Raw genomic sequence first — 25896 nt, 5'->3', positions numbered from 1 at the left:
AACATGCTAGGTAGCAACACTAAGAGCGAGGGTGGTTGTGGAGAAAGCTCTCAAGAGCTTACAAAAGTACGCAGGGTATTTGAGCAGGCCCAGTCAGGGAGCTCCCGAGAGGGGCCCGTCAAGGGGAACAAAGATGCTAAGGAGAAGGACGGGGCTCTAGCCTCGGAGTCGTCTGACTCCGAGGACGAGGGAAAGTTGAATGGCAAGGAGGCCAAAGAGACCAGCTGTCAGGAGCCTAAGTCACTCGATAAGGAGTCGCAGGGTTCTTTCCCAGTAATTCAGGGTACCACAGAGCCATTTGTTGACTTTGTGGCCCGAATGCAAGATGCTGCCGATAAGATATTTTCTGATCCGAGAGTGGCTAGACCGCTGGTAAGGCAGCTGATTTTTGAGCAATGTACAAAGGAGTGCAAGGCAGCGATAGCTCCTCATAAGAACAAGGACCTCAACGCCTGGATTAGGATATATAGAGAGATAGGGGGGCCGCTCTCCAACTCGGGAGTGGCTGCTCTCCTGGCCGCGGCTGTACAGCAGAGGGGACCTCGCGGGTTAGAAGGGGAATGTAAGGCTAAAGGGTGTTTTGCCTGCGGGAAGCCAGGACACATTAAACGTCATTGCCCAAACAATGCAGATGCTAGGCCTCGCCCTAGGAATGAAGAACCATATGTTTGTGGGCGATGCAAGAGGGGATCACACAAAGCTGAGGAGTGTAGGTCGGTCTTTGACGCTCAGGGCAACCGTATTTGTGGACGAGATGTTAGAGGGCCAAAAAACGGCCAGAGGGGGCCCCCTTCACAGGCGGGCCCCCGCCCCAGAGACAGGACAGCTCAGGATGGCAGCCTTCAACAAAGGCCACCCCTGGGTCAGCAGGTGTGGACCTCAGTGTCGCCTCCAGACTTATATTAGTGCCTGATATGGGTGTTCAAGTGGTTGAAACCACCTTTAAGGGACCGTTACCCGAAAATTCCGTGGGTCTGGTGATCGGGAGATCCTCCACGGCCCTTCGGGGTCTCATAGTAGTCCCGGGGGTCATAGACTCAGACTACACAGGACACATTAAAATTATGGTTCAATCTCTTGTGGGTACTATGGTAATCAATAAAGGAGACAAGATAGCGCAGCTCTTGCTGCTCCCCAGTCTCCACAGGAGATTTCCCTCAAAGCAGAAAATTAGAGAAAGTCAAGGTTTCGGTTCCTCAGGGGAAGTCTTCGAGGGACTCCATATAATACTTGATAAAAGGCCCATGCTCTCACTTAAGGTCAATGGCAAGAATATAACAGGGCTCCTAGACACAGGAGCTGACCGTTCCATTATCTCTAGAAAGGATTGGCCCTCCAACTGGCCCACCAACACTGCAGATAACACGCTGCAGGGCCTGGGGATGGTGTCAGCTCCTCAGGTTAGTGCTTCAACCCTGCTCTGGTGTGATGAGGAGGGTCATCAGGGCCATTTCCAACCATTTGTGTTGCAGTTGCCAGTGTCTCTATGGGGAAGGGACATCCTCACTCAGATGGATGTCACGCTTACGTCAAACTGCTCCCCCCAGGCTAAGGATATACTCAGGAACCAGGGATATACCCCCGGCAAAGGCTTGGGCAATGCCCTACAGGGTCGGACATCCCCAATACCAGTAGAGAACAAAAAAGGTAGGCAAGGGCTGGGTTTTTCTTAGGGGCCGCTGAAGAAGCTCTCCTACCCACTTCGATCAAAATCACCTGGAGGTCAAATGATCCGGTTTGGGTACCTCAGTGGCCCCTGCCTAAGGAGAAGCTATTAGCCTTGTCAGAAATAGTCAGTACACAACTTAGATTAGGACACATTAAGCCGTCAACCTCCCCATGGAACACCCCCATTTTTATAATTAAGAAAAAGTCTGGCAAGTGGAGGCTGCTCCATGATCTAAGGGCGGTCAACGCGCAGATGCAGTCCCTGGGGGCGGTCCAGAGGGGGCTGCCAGCTCTCTCAGCCATCCCTCAGTCCTGGCCAGTTTATGTTATAGATCTTAGAGACTGTTTCTTCTCAATCCCCCTGCATCCAGAGGACACTCATAGGTTCGCCTTTACTTTACCCACCATTAACCAAGAAAGCCCTGATCTCAGATACGAGTGGATAACGCTGCCCCAAGGTATGGCCAACAGTCCCACTATGTGTCAGATTTACCTTGATTCCCTACTGGCCCCCCTACGGAAATCCTTTCCCAAGATAAGATGTGTGCATTACATGGACGACCTTTTACTCAGCGGCAGGGACCCAGACATGCTAAATAATATGCTCGGCCAGTTGGTCGAGGCCCTGAGACAAGCTAATCTGCATGTTGCCCCCGACAAGATTCAGGGAGGAGAAATGGTGACCTACTTAGGCGCGAAAATCTCCCCTATGCTAGTCTCTCCACAGAAGGTCACCATTAGGACGGATGGCGTTAGGACCCTAAATGACATACAAAAGCTATTGGGAGACATTAATTGGATTAGGCCATATTTACATATACCAAATTCAGATCTCAAACCCCTGTTCGACCTTCTGAAGGGAGACCCAGATATAGCCTCCCACAGGAGGCTCACTCCTGAGGCAAGAGCTGCCTTACAGAGAGTGGAAAAAGCCTTAGGTGGGGCTACCTTACACAGAATTGAACCAGGGCGACCTTTTGATGTCTGTTTGCTACAGACTAGTCTACAGCCCACAGCGGTGATTTGGCAGAAAGGACCATTACTGTGGATACACCCTAAGGTCTCACCTGCAAAAGTCATAGAGCATTACCCGGAGGCAGTCGCTTCATTGGCCCTTGAAGCGCATGATAGAGCTGTCCAACATTTTGGCTCAGGACCACAAGCCATCCGAGTACCCTATACCGCCAGCCAGATCAAGACCCTGGCTGCCTGCATAGATACATGGGCCATTCTGAGATGTGTTTTCCATGGGGATATAAACAATCAATACCCTAAAGACCCTATCTTGTCATTTGTCACTCAGCACCCTATAATTTTTCCAAGGGTTACTGCCTCTGAGCCATTAGTCCCAGCAACTACACAGATGGCTCCAAGACGGGGATAGGCGCCTATGTGATCCTAGGCAAGCCCCCGGTTACCATACAATTTGAACCTGATCAGCCTCAGGTGGTGAAACTGCAGATCGTTAAAATGATTCTTAAACGGTTCTCAGAAGCCATTAATATTGTCTCCGATTCTAGGTATGTGGTCAATGCTATGCAAGTGCTTGAGACTGCCGGTTTAATTAGATCCACTTCCACAGTGGCTGGGCTGTTCCTGTCTATCCAGACATTGCTTCAGAACAGACACCATAAGGTCTTCACCACCCACATAAGAGCACATACATCCCTGCCAGGGCCTATGGCACAGGGGAATGCGGCTGCTGATACTGCCACTCGCCCGTTATGGATTTTTACCTTACTAACACCAATCGAGCGAGCCCGTGCCTTCCGTGATAAGTTTCATGTCAATGCCAGGACACTAGCAAACCATTTCCATATTTCCAGAACAGATGCACGAGATATCGTGCGACTATGTGACTCCTGTGCCACATACAAACCTGCCATACCGATGGGAGTAAACCCTCGAGGTTTGATCCCTGGTGATGTTTGGCAGATAGACATCACACATATACAGGAGTTTGAGACTCTTAAATATGTTCATGTTTCCACAGACACCTGTTCTCACGTCATATTTGCAACAGCAAAAACAGGTAAAAAAGTGTCTAATGTGATCAATCATTGCCTGGCGGCTTGGGCCGCATGGGGCAAACCAAAAATATTAAAAACTGATAATGGACCAGCCTATATAGGCAAAGCCTTCAATGAGTTCTGCAAAATGATGGAGGTTCAATTAAAACATGGTATCCCATACAATCCCCAAGGTCAAGGAATCATTGAGAGGGCTCATAGAAGCCTCAAAGAAATTTTACAAAAACAAAAAGGGGGAGTAGGCCAAGGCCTGGCCCCAAAGGCACGATTATCCATGGCACTATTCACACACAATTTTTTAAATTTAAATAATGATAATTGCTCCCCAGCCGTGGAGCACTGCAACCCTTCCCCCAACCATAAAGGGTGGGTGAAGTGGAAAGATGTCCTGACAGGACAATGGATGGGCCCGGATCCAGTGGTCAGCTGGAACCGAGGCGCGGTTTGTGTTTTCCCACAGGAATCGGGACGAGAACCACTGTGGGTACCGGAGAGACTGACACGGGCGACAAAGCCCTCGACTGAAGATCAGACCTGCCCTACCGGAGATCCATCACAGACCAACCAACAAGATGAATAGAGATAGCGGTAGCCCGAAATGGACAAGAAGATCCTCAGGCATATGCATGGCTCGCTCGCCTAGCCTACGACCGAGTCTAGGGGTGGTGAGCTTCCCACACTCCTCCTCTAAAAAATTATGACATAGCTGGGTAGGAGAGTCAATGACGGGTAAGAGCGTACTCCCCCGGTGCGACTCAACCTAAGCCAGGCCCTACCCCATCCTGCACGTAAGCCGCTGGACTGTTAGACGCTGCCCAGGTCTAAATTTCTCTCCGAGGGGATTTCTTTACGGAGAGGAAATGAGTGCAAGCTTGTGTGCATCCAGGTTCCGTCCAGTTTGTGCCTGGCCCTAGAAAAAGGACGAGGGCCTCAGGGCCTTGGCAGACCATGGGACGGCCGACCAGGGTCTAAGCCAAGGACCTACGGTGGGCCTACGCATAGGGCATAAGCCTCTGCACCCAGTCCAGAAAGGGCTACGATGCGCACATTCATAAAAAATAAAAAAGGGGGAGATGTTGGGAGCCGCAGCCCCGAGCCCGGTCGCCTCACTTGGCGGACGTGAGGCCTGTAGTAAAGAGTAAAGCCTGAGGTAGATTACCCCTCCCATCGAGCACGTTAGTTTCCTGCTTACCGCGTAAGCAACCCGCTCAACAATATAGTCTGCCTGGCAACTGATGATGTTAGCCAATCAGCTTGCCTTGCTCACTTTAACATGATTGGACACTGTATCTGTATATATACTGGTGCCACCCCTGGGGGGAAAGGAGAAGCCCGGAAGTAGAAGCCCAAAAGGAGCCGCGGGGAGCGGACCAAAGGAGGCTTCGGCTGGGAGCGATCCCAGGGCAGGCTGTACGGAGAAGGAAAATAAAAGAAAAGGTTGTCCACTGCCAGACTTTGTCGTGTGTCCTTCCTGCCGGCCGGAAGCGACATCGACAGGGAAGAAGGACCAACAGCCAAATTTCACTGGTCTCTCCTTGATAAGGCTGAGGACAGTGTCCTTTGCACTGTGGAAGACTTCCTTTCAAAGTCTGAAGAAAAATTCCAGGTTCCTCTTAAGGCCAAGGACAATTCAAGCTTTGTAAGAGCTCTGGAACCAAAAGTGGTAGGCCTTACAGGGAAAAGGAACTTAAAACTCTAATGGGCTTTTGAGGATTTAGTGTAAAAGAGCAGAATCATTATTCATGGCTCATTATCCTATAGAAGTAGGTGAGGCTATACGACTCCAAAATTGGTGATCTAAGACAGTGAACAGCTTGGGGGAGTCTGGGAAGATGGCGGAACAGTTAGCAGCAAAGTAAAAAGCCTCTCTGAGAGAAACAGCCCAGATGCTGGAATACAGCATTCTAGAGAAGACAAGCAGGAAAGACATAGGTCCCCTTGACCCAGGAAGAAGCTAAAGTGAGAACTGAAGCCCACACAAAGAGTTTTAAAAAAGAAAAACTTGAACAGAAGGCAGTGGTAGCTGGTGGCACTCTCACCAGTCAGTCCCATTGTGCCAGAAGTACTGGTAGAACCTGGAGATACATGGGCACAGTGAAGCTGGTGGCAGGCAAGCCTGAAGGCCTTGGTAGATGTGATGGCAGAAGGGAGCAGCGAACCAGAGAACTGCACTGGCTAGCGTGCCCAAACTTGTGTGACTGCAACTCGGCAAAATGCCCAGGTTCCCGCTGCTTTGACTCACTGGAGCCGTGGTTGCGCTGGGGTGCGGGCTGAGGTTGTGGGTCAGTGAGACCAGCGGAGAGCGGGGCTGGTAGGGGACCTGTATTTACCTGTAGTGAGTGTTGGGGATAAAACACTTCCACGGGAAAGGGGACAACATTTTGAAACCAGGCAGGACTGGCAGAAACAAGGTACTGCAGAGACTTCAGTCAGTTGTTCTCTTCCCAGACAGGATTGGTAGGATGTGCTTGGCCTGGGTCATGCCCCTGGCTGGGACCCAGTAGGTTGACCCAACCCAATTCCCTAAGTGCTGCACACACTAATGCGGTGAAGGCTTTGGCGGGCTGGCTGACCCCACCTCAATAGCAAGCACCCTGGAGTAGGCAGGGTCACCTAGCCAGCGTGCTTCAGAAGAACTAGAATTTTTTTAAAAAGGGACTGGAGCCTCCTTCATACGCCTGTATGGAAGAAACAAAAAATATGAGAAGAGGAAGCAATAAGAAAAAGCCTCCAGTCCCCAATCCTGAGAACACTGATCCAGGAAAGATAAATACAAAAGAGATTAAGGACAGCAAACATGCAATATCAGACATGGCATCAGTGGACATAAAGACAAGTGGATCTCATAGACAAGTTCAAAAGTGAAACATTTAACCAAGTAAGGCAAGATATAAATAGATTAATAAAAGAAATGCTAAGCACTTCTCAAGAAGACACAGACGGAAGAATGGAGGAACACAAAGGAGAGAACCATTTGATGAAGAATATAAAGAAAATATAGAATACATAAAGCAAATTCAAAGAGACTACCAGGAAATTAAAAACTCCATTGAAAGCTGGCAAAACTGCTTGAAAGAAACTAAGGATAGATTATCCAAACTGGAGAACAGGTTTGTAATGTGGGATTATGAAAGGAAAAAGTTTTTAAAAATAACAAGGAAATAAGCAGTAACAATACAAAGGCTAGAAGACGATAAGAGGATTTATAACTTAAGAATAAAGAATGTGAATGAAGAAGCAGGGGTACCAACAAAGTAACTACAAAGGCTATTCACAGAATAATTAAGGAAAACTTCCCAAGGATAGGAAAAGGAAATGTTATTCTGATGTATGAGGCATACAGAACTCTAGCCACCTACAACCAAAACAGAGCTACACCCAGGCATATAATAATCAAGATCACAGAAATTCAATATAAGAACAGAATATGAAAAGCTGCTACAGATAAGAAACAGATCACCTATAAAGGAAGGCCCATCAGAATTACGGCAGACTTCTCGACACAAACCATCAAGTCAAGAACAGCTTGTAGCGAAATATTCCAAGCCCTGAAATAAAATAGCCTCCAGCCCAGATTGATATACCCTGCTAAACTGTCTTTAGAAATTAATGGAGAAACAAGATGCTTCCAAGGCAAAGAGGAACTGGGGAAATTCATGACGACCACCAATCCAACTCTACAGAGAATACTGCAGGGCATTCTAGAGAAAGAGAAAAGTACCAGGATTTCAGGAACAGTGGCAGAGAGGCCTCAATGAATGGAGCAGAAAGCAGAATGAAGAAGACAAGCAGACAAATAATGGCAAAAAAAAAGCCTAACAGAAACGAAGCAGAGAAGGTTGGTTATAATCTCTAATATAGATGGGTTTGATATACTAAATTAAAAAAAAGAATCACAGGTAGAGTAGATCAGGAGGTAGAGTCTACTGAGATGCTCTTTATAGGAAATACAATTAACCTGAAAAAGGGTATATGGACTGAAAATCAAATATGAGAAAACAATGCTCTATGTGACAGGGAACCAGAGAGTGATAGGGGCAACCAGACCAGTATTTGTGGATAGGTTGGAAAGACAGGCTTTAATGGGAAAAGAATACAATTAGAGATCAAATCCAGGAGAGAGAAGGTTCAGAACCACTTAGGTAAATAGCAGGTTGCCACCTCCACCCCCCTCCCCCCAATTTAAAACCAAGGGTCTTGGTGAGACCCAAATATGCACCCTGGGGAAGTAAAAGGGGAGGAATAGTCTTAAAAAAGACGGCAGAAGATATTGTTAATAGTGTGTCAAGAATTAAACCCATAATACTTGCACCACTCTACATGGATAGATTTTATTCTGTCCCAGTTTGTCTACTTGTATTAGATTTGAGGGCACAGACAGCTATCCCAAAAAAATCAGGATACAGCACAGAAATCATCTTTAATTTCCTATTAACTTAATATGGAGCCCTGTATGACTTATACTGTTTTATCATGACTGATCTTAGTTAAATCTGGTTTGTTTGATTGCTGCTTGGTATCAACAGATTTTATTCAAAACTGGTATGATTGATAGTATCAAGTCTGAGAGTATAAGCAACTACACTGAAGATGACAAGACTTACTACGATACACATTCTGGTTTGATTACTACCTATTTTTGAAGTTTTATACGATATACAAAGTTGTGTTTTTATTAATACTGTTATGTACTGATATATTCACTTGATATAGCCAATTCTATTGAAGATAAAAAGAGACAACACAGTAACTGTGGTAGAACTCCTTGTATAGTGGTCTTATATGTTTTTTTGGTTCATGTGTTTATAGGAATATGTTTTGTTTTGTCTTGCTTTGTTTTGCTCCTCCCACTAATATAAAAAGGATAGAAATACATGTTAAGACTCATGCATGTGTAGAACCTATAAACAGTTTATGAGAACTGATCTTACGACTCGATGAAGTGAATAAATACTTTGAAGAAAAAGAGACACTACAGTACCCACTACTGATCTAAGAGTGTCATAATGTGAAACCCAGCAATCTATTATTCTTTGTTCAGAGTGATTTCAGCCTGCTTGGGTTTGTTCAATCTCAACATAAATGAAGATAAGGGATAACTGCATGTATGTTTAAGTGTATAGGATTCATAACCATATTAAGTTTTTGTTGGACAGCTGAACAGAACTGGTTGCAGTCTCACTGTTTGAATTCCCACTTTATATGCTCCACCTTTGTATCTTGAATAACTATTTGTAAGAGGACAATATGTAAATATCAACTAATGATTTCTTACTGTTTATTCTTTCTTTGAAAGTATGTATTATTTCTACCCGTTTTCTGTTTTGTTTAGTCTTTCTTTAAAAAAAAAAAAAAAAAAAGACAGTGAACAGCTTTCTGAAGGCAAATACATATGTCTGTAAAGTCCAGCATAGCCAGAGGCGGTCTAGAGCACCCTCAACCCCATCAGACTGACAGGCAGCATGAGGCTGAACCACTAGTGTAGATTCATTTTAATGCTACTGTGGGCAAAGAGCACATGACCTTGCTCCATCTTCAAAGAGCAGCATAGATCACACTACCCATAAAATGACCAAGTCAGCCTTCAGACTCCCACCTTTCTTGACAACACAATAATATCCTAGAACAAGGCACAGGCAAACATGCACTCTGGGCATCTTACCTGTAATTTTGCCATTGGCTTCAGAGGGAGGCTGCCAATTCACAATTATGGTCCTTGGTTTTCCTTCTTTACTTACAACTGTCACATCCTTCGGTGGAGAAGTAGGAACTACAAAATAACAATGCCTTGAATAATTCCTGTTCAATACAATATAAATTGACCATTTTCTTAACCTTTTCCATTTGTAGAGCACAGTACAAAAAAAGTACAAGACAAAAAGTTAAAGCCTCCTAGCTTCAACTCAAAGTCTATGTGCAAACAGTACCCATAAAAAGAATATATAAGTACAAAAGAGAAAAAATACACTGAAGACACAGAATTGGAATCTTAGTTGGGGGTGAGATATATACAAGATAGCTAGGGAAATCAAGTACCAAGTACCTATTATATGCTAGGCGTTGTACAAAAAATATCTCATTTAAAATTTATGTCAATGTTGAGGGATGGCTATCACTGTCCATGCTTTATAGGTCAGGGTACCAAAAATTAGAGAAGTTAGGTAATTTACCCAAGATGACTTTTTCCCCTTGATTAGGATTATTTTGTTAAAATATTTTTAAGTGTAAAGTAGTTAAATATAGTTGGCTCTCCAAACCAAAGGATTTTATGATCCCTATGTCCACACAAAGAAAAAAATGATTTATGAATTGACATTTTTTTACTTTTAAGACTACACTGAAAGCATACTGCAAACTACTGAGGTTACTACTCCAAAGAAAAGCTGTAAAAAATACCAACAAAACAAAAACAACACTGTGTTTCTGTATTGCCTTCCATGTTATTATAGCTGAAAATGTTTAATGTTCTAGTAGGGAAATGTGCAGATTAAGCACCTCCTCAAAGTTACTCTTTTGAACTATTGGAATTCTGGTATAAGAGAAGGAAGCACGGTTAAACACAAAGATCTTCAGGGTAAATACGAATTTCACTTATTAGTTAATGGGTAGAATGAAAGAAAAGAGATATTTTTTAAAACTTTGGCAAAGAAAGCAACTAAAGGTCTATTTCAATTTTTGTGTAATAGATTTCAAACTCTCGAAGTTCAGTCCCTCTTTCTGCATGCATTCCAAACATGGAAAAAAGTCAACCTCAGCGTTTGGGAATTTATACCATTAGTTTTTTATTATCTCGACACAGGGGACGAAGGCATTAGAGTCAGCATAGGCAGAGATGCCCAGTGGTCACAGACACCTTTTTGCTAGGAAAGCCCAAAGGGAATTAGAAGGTGAGGCCTAAAAGTGGGCAGAAAGCAAACAATCTCAAATCTGGAGAGCCTGATCTCTCCTTACTTTACATATTTTTTTTCTTTCATGGTTCCTTACAAAAAAAAACCCCAAAGGATATTTTATTGAAAGATTTTGCAAAGACACTAAATGTTTTTCAAGAAAGCTTTTGAAGTGGCTCAAGGGTCACTTAGTCAAGAGATCAGGCTCTAGCACACATACTTGAAGGACAGCTCATTTCAATTTTTCAATCTCAATTTGCCAGAAAAGTAGGACTAATGACAATAATTTCTTAAATCTATTCAGTGGTTTATAGTTTACCATGTGCTCTCCTATCTGTTCCTCATTTTACCTTACAATAACTTTGTAGGAAAGGCAGGGACTAATATCTCTGATCTCATAGAACTGAAGAGGCTGAATTTTTAAAGGCTAGACAACTTGCTAATGATCATACTGTCAGTAGATGAACAACCATCTGGTATTGAACTCAAGTCTTTAATTCCTAAAATCCAGTGTGCTTTGGACTATAGAATCATACTATTTGCTTATATTCTTGTATAGTGGTAAAACCCAACTCCAAATGTAGCTGTTCACTGTGTCTGTAAATAAGTCAGTTAATACATTCGCTTCTTTCCCTGGGAGGTAAAAGCAGGCAATGAGAAGTCTCATGACATGGTATGTGGTACTGTAGACTTCTAACTACCTTTGTGTTTTGCAAAGAGGAAAAAAGCCATGTGACATGGGTTCCGAAAAAACATACCCAACTCAAAGGTGGTCCCATGGGCTGTCATACTCCATGTGCTTGATCTTCGCCCTTTGGTCACCATCACAGAGAATTCATAGAGTGTGTTTGGTTTTAAACCAGTCACCAAATAACTTAATGTTGTTGCATTTGCATTCTGAAAAAAGTAGGAATCAAGAACTTTAAAATTAGAAGACATCAATGATTAGGTTTTTTTACCCAAAGCCAGTGTGTCAGTACCTTGTACTTGGTGTTTGCTGGGATGTTGGTTTTCCATCGGACTGTGTAGTACCGGGAGTCTGTAATCTTCTGGTGCTTGGGCAGGGAATTGTCCGCCCAAGTGATCCTTATGGTGTCATGACTCAGAATGGAAGCCTGAACTCCCACGGGTGGCATCATGGGAGTGGGATCTGGCACTGGAGTGTATGGAGCATTAATAACAAATAAATCAACTTCAGAAGTGTCTGGGCAGAAAGTAATTAGAAAACGGAAGGGGCATTTTAATGTAAACAAAAATAAAATAAAAGGGAAATGCAGGGTAATATAATGGAATGAAAGATGAGGAATAGAGAAAAAGAAAGAAAATCCAGGGTTAATAGATCATCATCCACTAAAAAAGAGTATTTCCACTGTGTTCTTTCAGGAAAAATTTGTAGGAAAATGTTAAGAGGAGCATTAGCTATCTTCTGTACTGTATTCTATAGGGCTCATTAAAATGTGTGACTATTTTAACATATATATACTTGAATGTTCCTACAATTATTTGAAAGTCCTATCTCCTGTCCAAAAGGATCCTGAAAAGACTAAAAGACTTGTTTCTTAAATCAAGGGTATAATTTCTGAACAAACAGCCACATTTAACAAAATGTGGCTGAATTTTGGGAACCTAAATTAACAGTGCATATCACCAGACATGTAAGGGTCCTACTCTTAACCAAGCCCTGAACATTAGCCCATGGGTTGAATTCAGACCTGCTGATATCTTAGGTGAGAGGCAGTGCAACAAAGAGCTCACAGCCAAATAAAGCAAAGCAACTCAAGGGCATATTTTTTCCTTAAGGAAACGTATGCTAACTACAATGAGACTGTCTGCTGTACTTTCTCCAGCAGTCTTAGAACCACCCAGGGATGAGTCCCTGTCACCTAAGGGAAATGCTATCTGTGGTTATCACAGGTTCAAATGCCACAGCCTTCAAAGAACTACAGAAATCAGAGTACTCATCTGATGGAAGGGAAAGTCAGAATTCGGACACTATGCAAAGGACGCATTATTAAGTGCCACCACAAAACAGAGGCTGGGATGAGCACAAAAATACTAAGGACCATGAGCTTACATAGGGCAAGATCCCTCTGGGCTTTTGCAATTTTGGGTTAGGTTCTCCAAGTATACACATACTGATTTATTTTAAGTTCAAATTTTAAAATGGGTTTCCCACATAGTTACAGTGACTAGTTCTTTTTATAACTTAAAATCTAATATGGCACAGGCCTTATGAATAATTACCGTACTAAAGTAATAGTCTCCATGAGTGTATTTCCTATATAAGTAGGTCTAAAAATAACAGAGGAACAGCATACATTATAATCAAGGGCTTTGCTGAAAGACTGTTAGGATGTATAGTAACTAGTTACAGAAAATGCATCTTTAGGTACAGAAATCATTAGAACTCTTTGAGAAATTTTTTTCTTATATGTACCAACTCTTGGAAAAGGTAATTAGGTTATATGATTCAGGAATATTTCCTTGTGTATTACTAGCCAGTATATAATATTTTAAAGTCACACAAAATAATTTCATGTTTTTCCTATTTCAGCCCAACTAAGAAAGTAGAAGACTACTTTATTCTTTTTTGCCCCTTTTTTGGAATACTAAAGCTACTTTAAAAAGAATTTAAAAATTGTAAGCATATAGGAGAAGACAGGACAGAACTACTGAATATGTGGTAATGACGTTAGTCTGAAGTAAAAGCTTTATTAAAAAACAAAAAGGGACAGAGATTAACCTTTAACAAGAACACTGTCATGTCTGTGCTATCATGCAAAGCATACAGAAGATCTCACGTAGTATTTATTCAAACTTGTGGGCAACAAATGAAACAAAGTATTTCTGAAAGTTTTTGGTTTTTAGTACCCTTTAAAGAAAAAGTCACAATTCTAATATATTTACTTCAATAAACTTTCATTCATATCTAACTTAGTATCTACAGAAATTTTATATTATATGCACATTGATTTAGATATTTAAAAGAGAATGGAAAAGCAATTGAATATTTACTCACTCTTGTAATACATGTACAACTGATCAAAATGGATACTGCCTCTGGTTTTATATGCTTTATATAAATATGAAGCATATGAAAGGTATATAAAATCCTGCTTTCCTAACCAACTCAAGTGACTGGAGAGCAAATGCTGAGTTTGACAATCACATGTATTTATTGCCACAATCAGTAATCTGTAGATATGCAGAGGTACTTTCACTTTTTGGGTCATTTTATAATGAACATGCCTAAACAATGAAAATCACACTAGGTATGGTAGCTCACGCCTGTAATCCCAAGCTAAGGCAGGAGGAAGGCTAAGGCAGGAGGAGGATCACTGGGAATTCGAGGCCAACCTGGGCTATAAAGTTAGTTCAAGGCCAGCATGAACTGCATAGTGAAACTGTCTCTGTCTCAAAAAAAAAAAAAAAAAATCATTTTTATATCTCTCAAAACTATGTCTTCTACATCCCATCACACTAAAACATGTATACCTATCTATGTAGCACAGCGTACCCAACAGGTATATTCTTTTCCAAGAAGCAAAACAGGAATTAACAGAACTTTCCATACTGAAAGCCTATGTACCCATTTGAAGTTTGCACTCTCAACTGCCATATCCTTTTCCTTCATGATTAGGAAGGCAGGATCCATGCCAATATGTAAGCTGCAGGGAAAAAGTGCTGAGCACCAGAGACAGACAGGGTTCCCTACCTGTGTGTGGCCTGGTCACGGCACTCTCATATAGGGGGATGCCTTCACCCACGTTGTTAAATGCTTTCAGGGTAATCACATAGTGAGAGCTTGGATCTGAGGGAAAGAAACAAGTTGAAACAGTTGAAAATCCTTGTAAAAGTTTTTTTAAATTCGAAAGTGCATAATCTTAACTGCAGAGAAATTCAAGACTTAATATTTTTTTTAAAAAATCTGGAATTAAGGGCTGGGGATTTAGCTCAGTGGCATAAGCACTTGCCTGGAATTATTTTCAGGTGTGAGGAGAGGGGATGATGGAAAAAAAATCCAGCTAGATCAACTTCTACCTACAGTCTCAATAGTGGATGTTGACTATTATAGTCTGGTGATGCTAAATGAAGGGCTTGAATGACAATGAATTAACAGACTTTTCCTATGCTAGAAGGCTATCAGTGGAGCTTGCTATTTTTTTTTTTTCCTTGATGCCTGGGATTGAACTCACGACCTCTCATTTGCCAAGCAGTCACTTATGCTGCTGAGCTATAGCCCCGGCCCGAAGCTTGCTATTAAATGAACTCTTTTCCTTCCCTGAAGGACAGTGACTAGAACAGCCAAAGTAGAAGCAGGGGATGCGCTAAGTATGTGTGAAACTATGCAGTGCCAATGCTCCAGAGGGGCCTCCTGATCCAAACTAGCAAACCAAATCTAGCCATCATGCAGATTTCTTGGCTGGATAAGATATGACCCAAAATGTAACTGTTCTGGAGATGATTCTGCAATGCCCAACTAAGGGGCTGCATTTCCTGTGGCCTATGTTGCTTCAAAAACTTAAAATAGTTGCCTTGTTTGCACATCCACTCTTCAGATAATAATGGGCAGTATGTGGAGGCACCTGGTGCTACCAGGTCAGACAAAACTGAGAACAAACAGAATCAGTAAAACTTTCTACTTGACTGATAAGGAAAAAGTGGATTAAGTAACATCCTAGACAATGATGTCATTTACTAAAATGGGAGAGGCAGAGCCATCAGGATATACAATTCCAAGACAGTCTCGTCACATCCCCACCCCCCTAGGTACTGTTTCCTTAGTTTTGATTAGCTTGTAACTCCTCATCAACCGCAAAAACTCAGTCTGGACCTTTCTTTGGAGCCTAGATTGTTATCTTCAACTGTCTGTTTGGCATCTTCTCTTGGATACCCCAAAATTTTCTCTTCCTTTTTCCCTTTTTCTTCTGATCTGCTCCAGTATTTGCTAGCTCAACAAACAGCACTACTACCAATCCTGCTGCTCAAGCCCAAAATCTAGGAATATTTAGATCTCTCTCTTATCATCTCTAGAAAAACAATCAAGACACTGATGCAGCTCTTCTCTCCCCAGTTTTTCTTTGTTCTTTGTGCTCCATCTTTCCTGTCCACACTATGTTTTTTTCCCACTACTGTTGGCTAGGTTGAGAACACATCCTACCTGTCTTCTACATCTAGATGAACCCATTCACCTGAAAGGGCTCATCTCATACTGGTTAGCCTCTACTTACATAGCCTGTAATACTATTTCTGTTTCTTACCACTGTGAACACTTAATTATTTTAAAATTGTGTTATTTCTAACAACTATGACCACATCTCATTCATTGCTCTATCTCTAGCAGTAACTAGGGATATCTATCTTGTGATTGTTAAGTTTTGAGAAAAAGATATTATCTTCAAATTTTGGACCAAACGGAATTTGAATATATCCAGGTGCAGAAACTCAACAAGCAAATGTTTATATAGATGTGAAGACCAGGAGAGAGCTCTAGTTTCGTGAATAAATTTCAATGTGCACTTCTTCATCTCTGAGTTGTTTCTTTTACTTAGTATTATGTGTACCCTATATACATATAGGTTAAAACTATGTTTTTTGAACTTACTTTATATCAAATTAATTTTATCTTTATTACTTCCCATATACACCCTTCTTTTCTAACAGTCTACCTGCTTATTGTCTTCCACACAAGAAGTGCTTCTTCTCATCTCTCTGTTTCAAACACTATTCTGACAATATTTAAGCCAGGCTGGTCTTTCCTGACTGCTCCATTGTGCCTTGTTAGCTAGCTCTCCCTTCTCTGAACACACTTCACTTCAACTCACTTCATTGTTTCTTGTGTTTTACTTCCCTTCTCCTATTAGACTGAAAGCACCAGAAGGTCAAGGACCATGTTCTGCAAGTGTATTGCTAAAGATTTCCATTTAAGGGCTGGAGATTTAGCTCAGCAGCATAAGTGCCTGCCTTGCACGTTCGATCGCCGGTACTGATAAAAAAAAAAAAGTTACAGAAGATTTCCATTTCAGCAGTTACATAATGGGAATGGTAGGAGGCTGGTCATCACAGGGATGTTTCTATCTCAAGCAAAGCTTTGCGTCTGCCCTCCAACAATTACCTTACAAGACTGCTCATGTGGGGAAATGCTTAAGTGCTTAGCTAAGTGATTTCTTCTAGGAAAGAAAAAGATTTAAATCGCAGCTTATTTTCTAGCAACAAAGATGAAGATAACTCATTTGTCAGGCATCTGAAGTTGTTCTTAGGAAAGATGTTTATGAAACAATGATTAAAAAATTTCATCAGGGCAAATTCTGAAATAAAAGAAGTCTTTCACAGTAAGATTTATAATGATAACCCAATGATTTGAGAAAGCAATCATACGTCTCCAGATCAATTAATTATTAATATTTCAGAAATATTTGTTTTTAAAATAAACTATGAGGAATAATTAGACAATATATGCCTATTTCAGCATATATTAATTTTGACAAATTTATGTATCTATGTTATCAACACTATATAAAGGATCCACTGAGAAGCTATGCCCCCGTCATTTCCTATCACTTTCAGTTCCATGCAATCACTGAATTTGCTTTTGACATTTCATAAAAATGTAATAAAAGTATGTACTCTCTTGTGTTTAACTTCTTATTCACCATCATATTTGTGAGAATTATTTCTGCTGCTGTGTGTATTGGTAGCCTGTTTCTTTAATTGCTGGGTAGTATTCGACTGCATGAATACAACACAATTACAATTTATCACTTGATAAAAATGTGTACTTTTTTCTTTTGGACTATTATAGTTACTATAAACATTTTTGTTCAACTCTTTTGACAGTGATTTTGTTTCTCTTGGTTCATGAGATTTCTGGATTGGCTAGTTAACCTTATAAGAAGTCTCTAACTGTTCCACAAGTTGGTTGTATCATCAGGTATTACCAACAGCAAGTATGGGAGCTGCTGCACCCCTGCTAACCTTTGGTATTGTTAGTCTATTAAACTCAACAAAATCTGCATGGGTGTAGAGTGCTGTTTCATTGTGGTTTGAACTTATATTCTCTGATGATTAAATAGTTCTGAGCATTCACAAACTTACTGTCTACTCATATAACTTCTGGTATGGTATCTGTCCAAATTTTCTATTCAACTTTTTAGTGGGTTTTCTTCACTGAATTCTAAGCATTTTTATATAATCTAGATTCAAATTCCTTGTCGGATATTTGAATGGGAGATATTTTCTTTAAAATACCTTTAGCATCATTTTACTGGTGTCTTTCTAAAAGTAGAGGTTTGAATTTTTGATGAAGTTCTCTTTATCAAGTTTTAAATCTTATGATTTGTGCTCTTCTGCACCCAAAAAGGTCCTTGCCTACTCCAAAGTCATGAAGATTTTTTTCCCTAAGTTTTAGGTCTTTTTTTTTGTTTGTTTGTTTGATGTAAGATAAGGAACAGGGCTTTTTTCCTTTCTCATATAGATATTTAACTATTCCCCCATCTTTTGTTGAAAAGATTTTTTCCTAATGAATTATTCAAGCACATTCATAAAAACTAATCACATATTTCTGGATTCTATACTGTTCCAATGATCTATTTTTCTATCTATATCACATCACAAGGTCTTCGATACTACAGTCTAACAAGATGTCATGAAATAAGATAAGGGTCCTCTAACTTTATTTTTAAAATTTTTAGCTATTCTTACTTTTCATAAAAATTTTAGAATCAGTTTATCAATTTCTAAAAAAAAGTCTAGTGGAATTTCTCATAGATGTACAGTGAGACAAACTGTTGCCTTAATAATGCCTTCAAATTGATGAACACAGTTTTTCTACTTGCACCTTCTTTAGTTTCTATTGGCAACATGTTTCTTGTTTTTAGTACTCAGATCTTTCACATATTTTGTAAGTTTGTTTCTCAGTATTTCAATTTTGATGCTAGTTTAAGTGGTATTATTTTAAATCCAATTTCCAAGTGTTTATTGATAGCATGTGAAAATACAACTGTTTTTTTACTTATTAACTTTTTATCTTATGACCTTACTTAGCTGGCTTCTAGTTTTAGTAGCTTTTAAGTTCCTTAGTAACAATGAATATTTAGTGCTCAACTAATTTGTTTTGAAAAATCACTTTTCATAAAAGAAACCAGAGTTCCTTGGGGAAATGGTTGATTTCAGGGCTGAAATTAATAAAATAGCAGATGAACATGGAGGATCTGTGTCAAAAAGGAAGAACAAGATCAAAGATAGAAGGGAGATGTCAAGTGAACACAGGAATCGTTAGTCATTCACTCTCTACTCAGTGAAAGATCTTCCTTATTACAGAATGCTAACAAATATTCTAGAAGAAATATGGAACTAAAACTATCACCACTTGATTTCGTACTGTATATATTTTTTTCTAGAAATACTGTATTATTTGTACCCTTTTACTGCATTTTTTAATGGCCTTTCTTTTTTTTTCTTCTTTCTTTAAATTAAAAAACAAAAACAAAAACAAAAAACTAGAACTATCACCACTGAGTTGCATCCATTTGCCTATAAATGCCTCAAGTTTATTTATGGCAGAGTAGTACTCCATTGAATACAAATACCACATTTCCTTCATCCATTTATCTGCTGATGTACATATATACTGTTTCCAAGATTTAGCTAATATAAATTGTGCTGCTATAAACACGGGTATGCATGTATTCCTGTTATACAATGACTTTAACTCTTTTGGAACAGTATCTAGAAGGGGAATAGCTGGGTCTAATGGAATTCCTAGTTTTTTTTTTAAAATATCAGAATAGTGATTGTTACTAGAAATGCTGAAACTAGTGAGTGAAAGTTTAATGAGAAATAGGACTCAAGACGCAGTCATTAATCACGAAGGAAAATGACTCTATAGTACAATCATATGGCAGATACCATACTAAGTGTTAAAGTTAACATCACTGCCAACAGACTATCCGCATGACTCTTGATATGATATACTCACAAGAACCCAGCACTGTTAAGCCACTCTTCCTAAAACTGTATTATCTGAATGTAATGAAAACAGTTACTTTCAAAAGTCTTAAGTGAGGGACATTCAACAAAATATAAATGGCCTATACTTTAAATCACAGAAATCAAAAAAAATTGGAACAACTGTTTCATATCAAAGAAAGCTAGAGACATGCTAACAAAATGCAACATAGGATCCTGGACCAGACAACAATGCTTTTCTTTTGTTGTAAAAGAGGTTAATGAAAAACATGTCAAATATGAATGTAGTCTCTAGATACTGTCTCAATAAAAATTCTGAGTGTGATAACTGTATGTTAGGAAACTTGTTTTTAAGAGTTCTATGATAAAAGTATTAGTAGAAGAGTTACCATATCTACAACTTATTTTCAAATGGTTCAGGACAAAAAATATATACATATGGACAGAGAAGGATAATGCAAATGTAGTTAATGTCAGCTTTCGGGATATCTGGATATAAAGGAATTCTTTGTATTATTTCTGCAATTATTATGTAAGAAATTATTACATATTCCCCAGTACCAATAAAAAGGAAAAAGACAGAAAAAATTATTACATAATAAGTAAAAAGGTATTTGATGTACAATGACTTCCTTTACTTAGCAAACATACCCAGATTTTCAATGGTATAATAGCGTTGTTTATAGTCCACCTTGATGGTCTGAGCATGAGGACTACCAATGCCATAACCAATGGCATAACCTCTCACCACAATGTTCTGATTCTCTGGTGGAGTCCAGCTTACTACGATGCTAGTGACAAGCGGGCGGACATGAAGAGAGCTAGGCACCTCAGGAACACGAGTTTCTGGGAAGCAAAGAAGAAAAGCAAGATGAAACTTATTTTCTTTTATTATGTTTCACCATCCTTGGGGAATGATGTTCAGCCTCCTACCAAAATATTTGGGTCCAACCTTTCAAAGACAATAGTGAAACACGGCCCACAGTTTTGCTTCCTCGTAGGAAGGAAACACAACCCAAACAGCATTAAATGTAAGATAATGCAAAATTAATTTAGAAAGATGACAGATCCAGGACCTCTGTTCAATGGAGAAAAACAAATTATCTTCAATAGTTGCTTATCCCTTGCCCTACATCCCATTCTCAAATTCTCAGTGATAATGAACAAAAAGTATCAAGAAATTAGAAGCCTGTTGTCAACAGATAGTGAAGTACCATTTTACAGCAATGCAGTCCATTACTTACTCCCTTAAATGATCTATAAATCTGTAAACAGGAAAAAATAAAAATTCTATTGGTAGGAGAGTAAAGGTTTTTAGGAGGTGGACATTTATAAATTCTTTCAATAAACTTCAAGGCATAAATTACCTCTTTAATTTAAAAATTAGTAAAAGGAGACTCAAAAAAAAAAAAAAGAATTTAGATCTTTTTTCCTCCACATCTGGTATCAGTCACTGATAAAAGCACCACCACATTATACCCATATAAGAGATACTCACTAAATGGATAAGAAAAAGGGCAAGGCATTCAGGAGTGAGAAACTAATTGAAATAAAGGTACAACTGATGTGGCTCAACATTAAATTTTAGAACATCCACATACTTAATAGCCTTGAGAGGGCATGCTGATTTAAAGCATCTGTACATTTTCATTTGTTCTGTTCTGCTTAAAGAGACAATTCTCTAAAGGTCATCTCAGGAGCAATGATGCTTTATGGGAACAGCAGCAGTATAATGCACTAAAGTTCACAGACTGGAGCCAAAGCTATGGGTTTCCATTGTGACTCACTGACCACGGTTAACATAGTATCTGTGATGTTGGTCCCGCCCATTGTTTGTTCTTACCATCTAAGTCACTTTCAAAAGTTTCAGCAGACAGCCAGTCAGTTGCCGGGCCTGTACCATTCACTGTTAGAGCAGCCACTCGAAAATTATATTCAGTCCCCCGATCAAGACCTGAGACCCAAATGACAAGGGGGAGAAAAGATGAAACACAGCTTTGGAAAACAAAAAATTAGTAATCTTTCATCAAAACAAGTATTTTACTGTCTGACATATTTTGTAACTTGATTAAACACAGAATAGGCAAAATATAAATATAGCCCATCTTTACAGCCATGGCTGAATAAAGCCCATACAACCCAAGAGAAAAAACAGAAATAACTAAAGCTCCACATAGATTATAGAGATTTTTGCTTAAGCGCTTAAGGGCACCTGGAGTTCATTTAATGCAACTCCTTGATTTTCTTACAAAGGATGTTAAGGTCAAGAATAATGAAAGAGATTTTGCAAAGGAACAAAATTAGCTGGCTTCAGAAGACACCAAAACCCAGAAAAGAATGCAAAGATGTAGCCTCTATCAGGTTACCTCTGTTCTCTGAGCCCTCACATAACCACAGCAGAAACATTTTAAACATCAAATATGGCCTAGAAATCTATTTCTGAACAACCAATTGCCTAAATATATTTATAGCAAGTGAAAGAAAAACCCCAAGCTTTTCTATTATGCAACTTTTTATTTACTACCAGCTTATTTACTTCAAGTAGCAATGTACCAAAGGCAAGATACATACATATATATGTATCTATCCCACAAAGCAGCACAATAGTTAATGCAGTCACTTACTCATACATCTGGACAAATATTTTTACAGTATATAAAATCCAGATACTACGCAGGCCTTGTAAGGTTATGAAAATGATCCTATCTCTCCATATCCAAATATTGATGTCTGAAGACCAGCATAAAAACTCCAATCACAGACAATTACTGAGAAAGTAAGTTGAGCAGGATGTCAGGGTGTAATTGGTTCAGTTAACCAATATTAGCACATGGTGTGGGAGGGGGGTTTGGATGGTTCTGTTCTCTACAAATCCATTCTCAATCTGTTTGCCCACAAGAAGGCAAGGACAGAAAGAGGAACAAAATGGCCGTGCCTAGGTCAGTTTACTTTTCTGTCTTGGCTCTGCACATATTGAACCAGAAAGCACCAGATTGGGCTGCACATGAGTTTGTAACTATTAACAGACAACATCCTGGACTACTGAAAAACATGGCTCAGTTAAGATCAGAAAGAACCCAACCAATCTATTATTCCCTGCCCTCTGGGGAAAGTCAGAATGTCCAATATTGAGCAAGAAAGGGAAGAATATATGAAGTGGCTAATAGCTCCTCTTTCTCTAAACTTACAAACAAAACGTACACAACACGTACTGTAAAGATAAGGCAAAATGTGTTATCACAAAATATACTGCTCAGTACAGGATCTTCAAAATCCATACTCAAGAGTATACACTCATCCTCAGCATCTTACCAAACTTCAAGTTAATGTTTCAAGAGTACAAGGTCTGTTTTGTTAACCATTATATATCAAGGGCCAGTATGTGCACAGTAAATGCTTTTGGTCAAGACCATGGATGGGACCATGCTCACAGAATTGCTTTCTTTGTTCTTTTTTTTTGGTACCAGGGATCGAACTCACGATCTCATGCTTGCTAGGCAGGCGCTTATGCCGCTGAGCTAAATCCCGGCTGCTTTCTTTATTCTTCAGGGTGTTTTAGAGATGTTTATTATGGCTACAGAATTGACTATGATCTAAGCAGGACATATTTTGCTCTTTTCTTCATTAGGTTAGCAAATGCCTAGACTCTATTCTCAGTTACATGTACCTTTGAGTGGGCCTCCCAAGATTATCCTGTAAAGATCTTGTGCTTGCATAGTCTGCTCTCTTTTGGAGAAAGAAAAGTTTTCTGTTTCCTGTAGGATGAACCCATATTACATCTGCATTGGGCCCATTTTTACCAGGTGTGCAACGTTTTCTATTGTACCCAATGGAAAAACTATACAGAGAGTATCAGCAGAGAAATAAAAGTTACAGTCTTACCACTTACTGGTGATAAAATCTGTAAGAATATTTTTCATTGTAATGGGTAAAATGCAGACTATTATAAATTTTTGAGAACCATATTTAAGTCAATAGCTCAGAGCAGCCCTTAGTCTAGCAGAATTTATTGTCTGAGAAAGACTCTTCTCACCCAGTTTTTGCTATGTACAAACCAGCTTACCTTCAATCAGTTGAGACAGCTGTGCCCCAGTTACCAAGATCTCGGTGACATCACTTTTGCGGGAGGCCTTTCGGTAGCGAATCTTGTAACCAGTAATTAGTCCATTTTGTGTGGATAGAGAAGGTGGCTGCCAGTGAATCATAATACTCTGGGAAAGACAAAATTATAGGGAAAAGCCGAACACATCTAAAGGTTGGTCCTAATTGTGTGTATTAACCTGACTTCACTATGTAAAAAAAAAAGGAACATCTGGAAAGCAGGGTGCTTACTGCTTTTACTCAAGAGCCATACAAAATACTTAATTTAAAAACAACTATGACTAACTGGGGCTAACTTGTAGTTTTCAAGCAGTGCACTCTGGGCCCTTGCTCTTCTCAGTATTTGCTCAGAATGAAGATGTAGATCAGAAGTTCCCAAAAAGTTTTCAAAATGAAAGCATAGGGTCAAGGGTACATGGATTAGGAAGTAGGTCATTGTTAGGTATAATTTCCCCGTATGGCTCTAGTCCAAAATATTTGAAATTATACAATTTCTATCTAAAATTCTCTAAAGAGGAGATCATTAATTAACAGCTAGGTCCCACAGTACATTCTGAAAGGACTGATTACTTTTCTTGCCTGTGTAGACCAGGAGGGGCTCTGGGGTTCTGAGACCAGACCTCCAGTGAACCACCCGGACTAGATGGTGAGCACATGCAACCACATCTATAGTGCCTGCTTATAGGCCACACACATCTTACAGGACTAAGGGATCACGTCATCACTAAGATTTTATTTCCTGCCGCATCACCAAGGTTTTGGACAGTTTAGAACTCAAATATGTTTACTCAAAAAACGTAACTTCTTTGCAGGAAGGAAAGAAAAAAAAAAAGAAAAGAAAAAGCATCAGAAAAAGAAGTAAAATTAAACACTAAGCCCAAGATTACTGGCAGGTATAATACTAATGTCTTATTTCTCTTCTTGATCATCAGTGTTTTCAGTTATGTATGGCATCTCCCTTTCTGTGAGCTACTTTGAGGCTCAGCTATATACCAGGAAAGGAAATGGCAGGTAGCATTACAAAGTTTTACCTTTGAATTTCTCACTTCTAATGACAGATTCTGAGGAGCAGCACTGGGAACTAGACAGGCCACAAAAAAAAAAAAAAAAAAAAAAAAAGGTTAAATCACCCATGTATAGCTTGGCTACATTCTACACAATGCTCATCTCAAACACTGATTATGCAAATAAGATCTCAACCCATCTGCCAGTGCCCTCATATTGATGATACCAAGTAGATGAGAAGTGGCCATGTTTGGCTTACTTTTTAAAATAAGACTTTCATATGAGCATAGATCCCTACCCAAGTCAGGCTGTACTTCTGTAATCAGTGATTTATTTCAAGGAGGTACTGTGTTGTCTAGACTAAACTTTTCTAGGCTCCAGTTATATCTAAACCTTTAGACATATTCTAAATATTCATCTTGGGGGAAAGCTACACATTTTCTGGAGCCAAGTCTGTGAATATGGGATATGGGCAATGACAGTATGGATCAAAATGAGATGTACATAAATCAGTGGGCTTGGGTTTCTTGTGGGGTTCCTAATCTGGTTATGAAGGCAACTCCCAAAAAGAGAAAGATATTTAAACAGATATTTATCAGTAAAGTAAATCATCTGGCTTCCTGAGGCAACTAGGGAATGTTCCTAGTTGACAGCAAGCAAGGTATGAAGTACACCTGATTCTTTTTTTTTCTTTTTGTACTGGGGCTTGAACTCATAACCTCTAGCTGACTTGGAATGCTGACTCCAGCCCTTGTCTCCCAAGATCTACCCAAGGGATATTCTCTTTTCCTTTCTTTAACACTTGGTGACTCGGTATTTTACTAAGTGCCAACTGTGCCAAGGATTCTGAGAATATGTCTTACACTATTCTGACTTGTGTTAACAAAGTGCCTCAGATCTCTATCCACAGATTCAGGCCTGGAATAGATGGCAAACATCTTTGTTTTGAAAACAGTCTATGAGTGATTTGAACAATCTATGAGTGATTTGAACAATCATCATGCTAAGAACTAACTTGGCTGCAAAGGCACCCAACATAGTGGTGACTGCTTCATCGGCATTCTCATAGCTAAGATTTGCTGGACTCATTACATGAGGATACTTAATTCTTACAACACTTTCACAAGGGGTTTCATACTAGTCCTATTTTATAGATGAGAAAATTAGAAGTTTAGGGTTGTTAAGTTATCCAAGATACTTGTTTCAGCTCACAAAAGCACCAATATTTGCCTCACCAA

General features: G+C 39.8%; 1 protein-coding gene across 12 annotated transcripts in view; it reads right to left on the bottom strand.

The window, feature by feature from the left end:
- Neo1 (neogenin 1) overlaps positions 1-25896 on the bottom strand; it is a 198757-nt gene that overhangs the window by 38053 nt on the left and 134808 nt on the right. For 8 of the 12 annotated variants that reach the window (XM_003462198.5, XM_005000074.4, XM_005000069.4 and 5 more), the window contains exons 12-19: positions 24685-24734; positions 23616-23763; positions 21396-21506; positions 20204-20398; positions 14301-14396; positions 11566-11789; positions 11344-11482; positions 9361-9468 (exon numbers count right to left, since the gene is read on the bottom strand). In XM_003462198.5, the coding sequence (XP_003462246.2) occupies positions 9361-9468; positions 11344-11482; positions 11566-11789; positions 14301-14396; positions 20204-20398; positions 21396-21506; positions 23616-23763; positions 24685-24734 (1071 nt within the window). The remainder of the gene's footprint in view (positions 1-9360; positions 9469-11343; positions 11483-11565; positions 11790-14300; positions 14397-20203; positions 20399-21395; positions 21507-23615; positions 23764-24684; positions 24735-25896) is intronic. The other 4 variants (XM_005000070.4, XM_063243434.1, XM_005000072.4 and 1 more) reach the window with 1 other exon arrangement.

The sequence above is a fragment of the Cavia porcellus genome, unplaced genomic scaffold (assembly GCF_034190915.1).
Source record: "Cavia porcellus strain 051 isolate PalLab524CR breed Dunkin Hartley unplaced genomic scaffold, mCavPor4.1 scaffold_38, whole genome shotgun sequence".
NCBI lineage: Eukaryota > Metazoa > Chordata > Mammalia > Rodentia > Caviidae > Cavia > Cavia porcellus.
The sequence above is the reverse complement of the archived record's forward strand: the minus strand, read 5'-3'. Positions and strand labels throughout refer to the sequence as shown.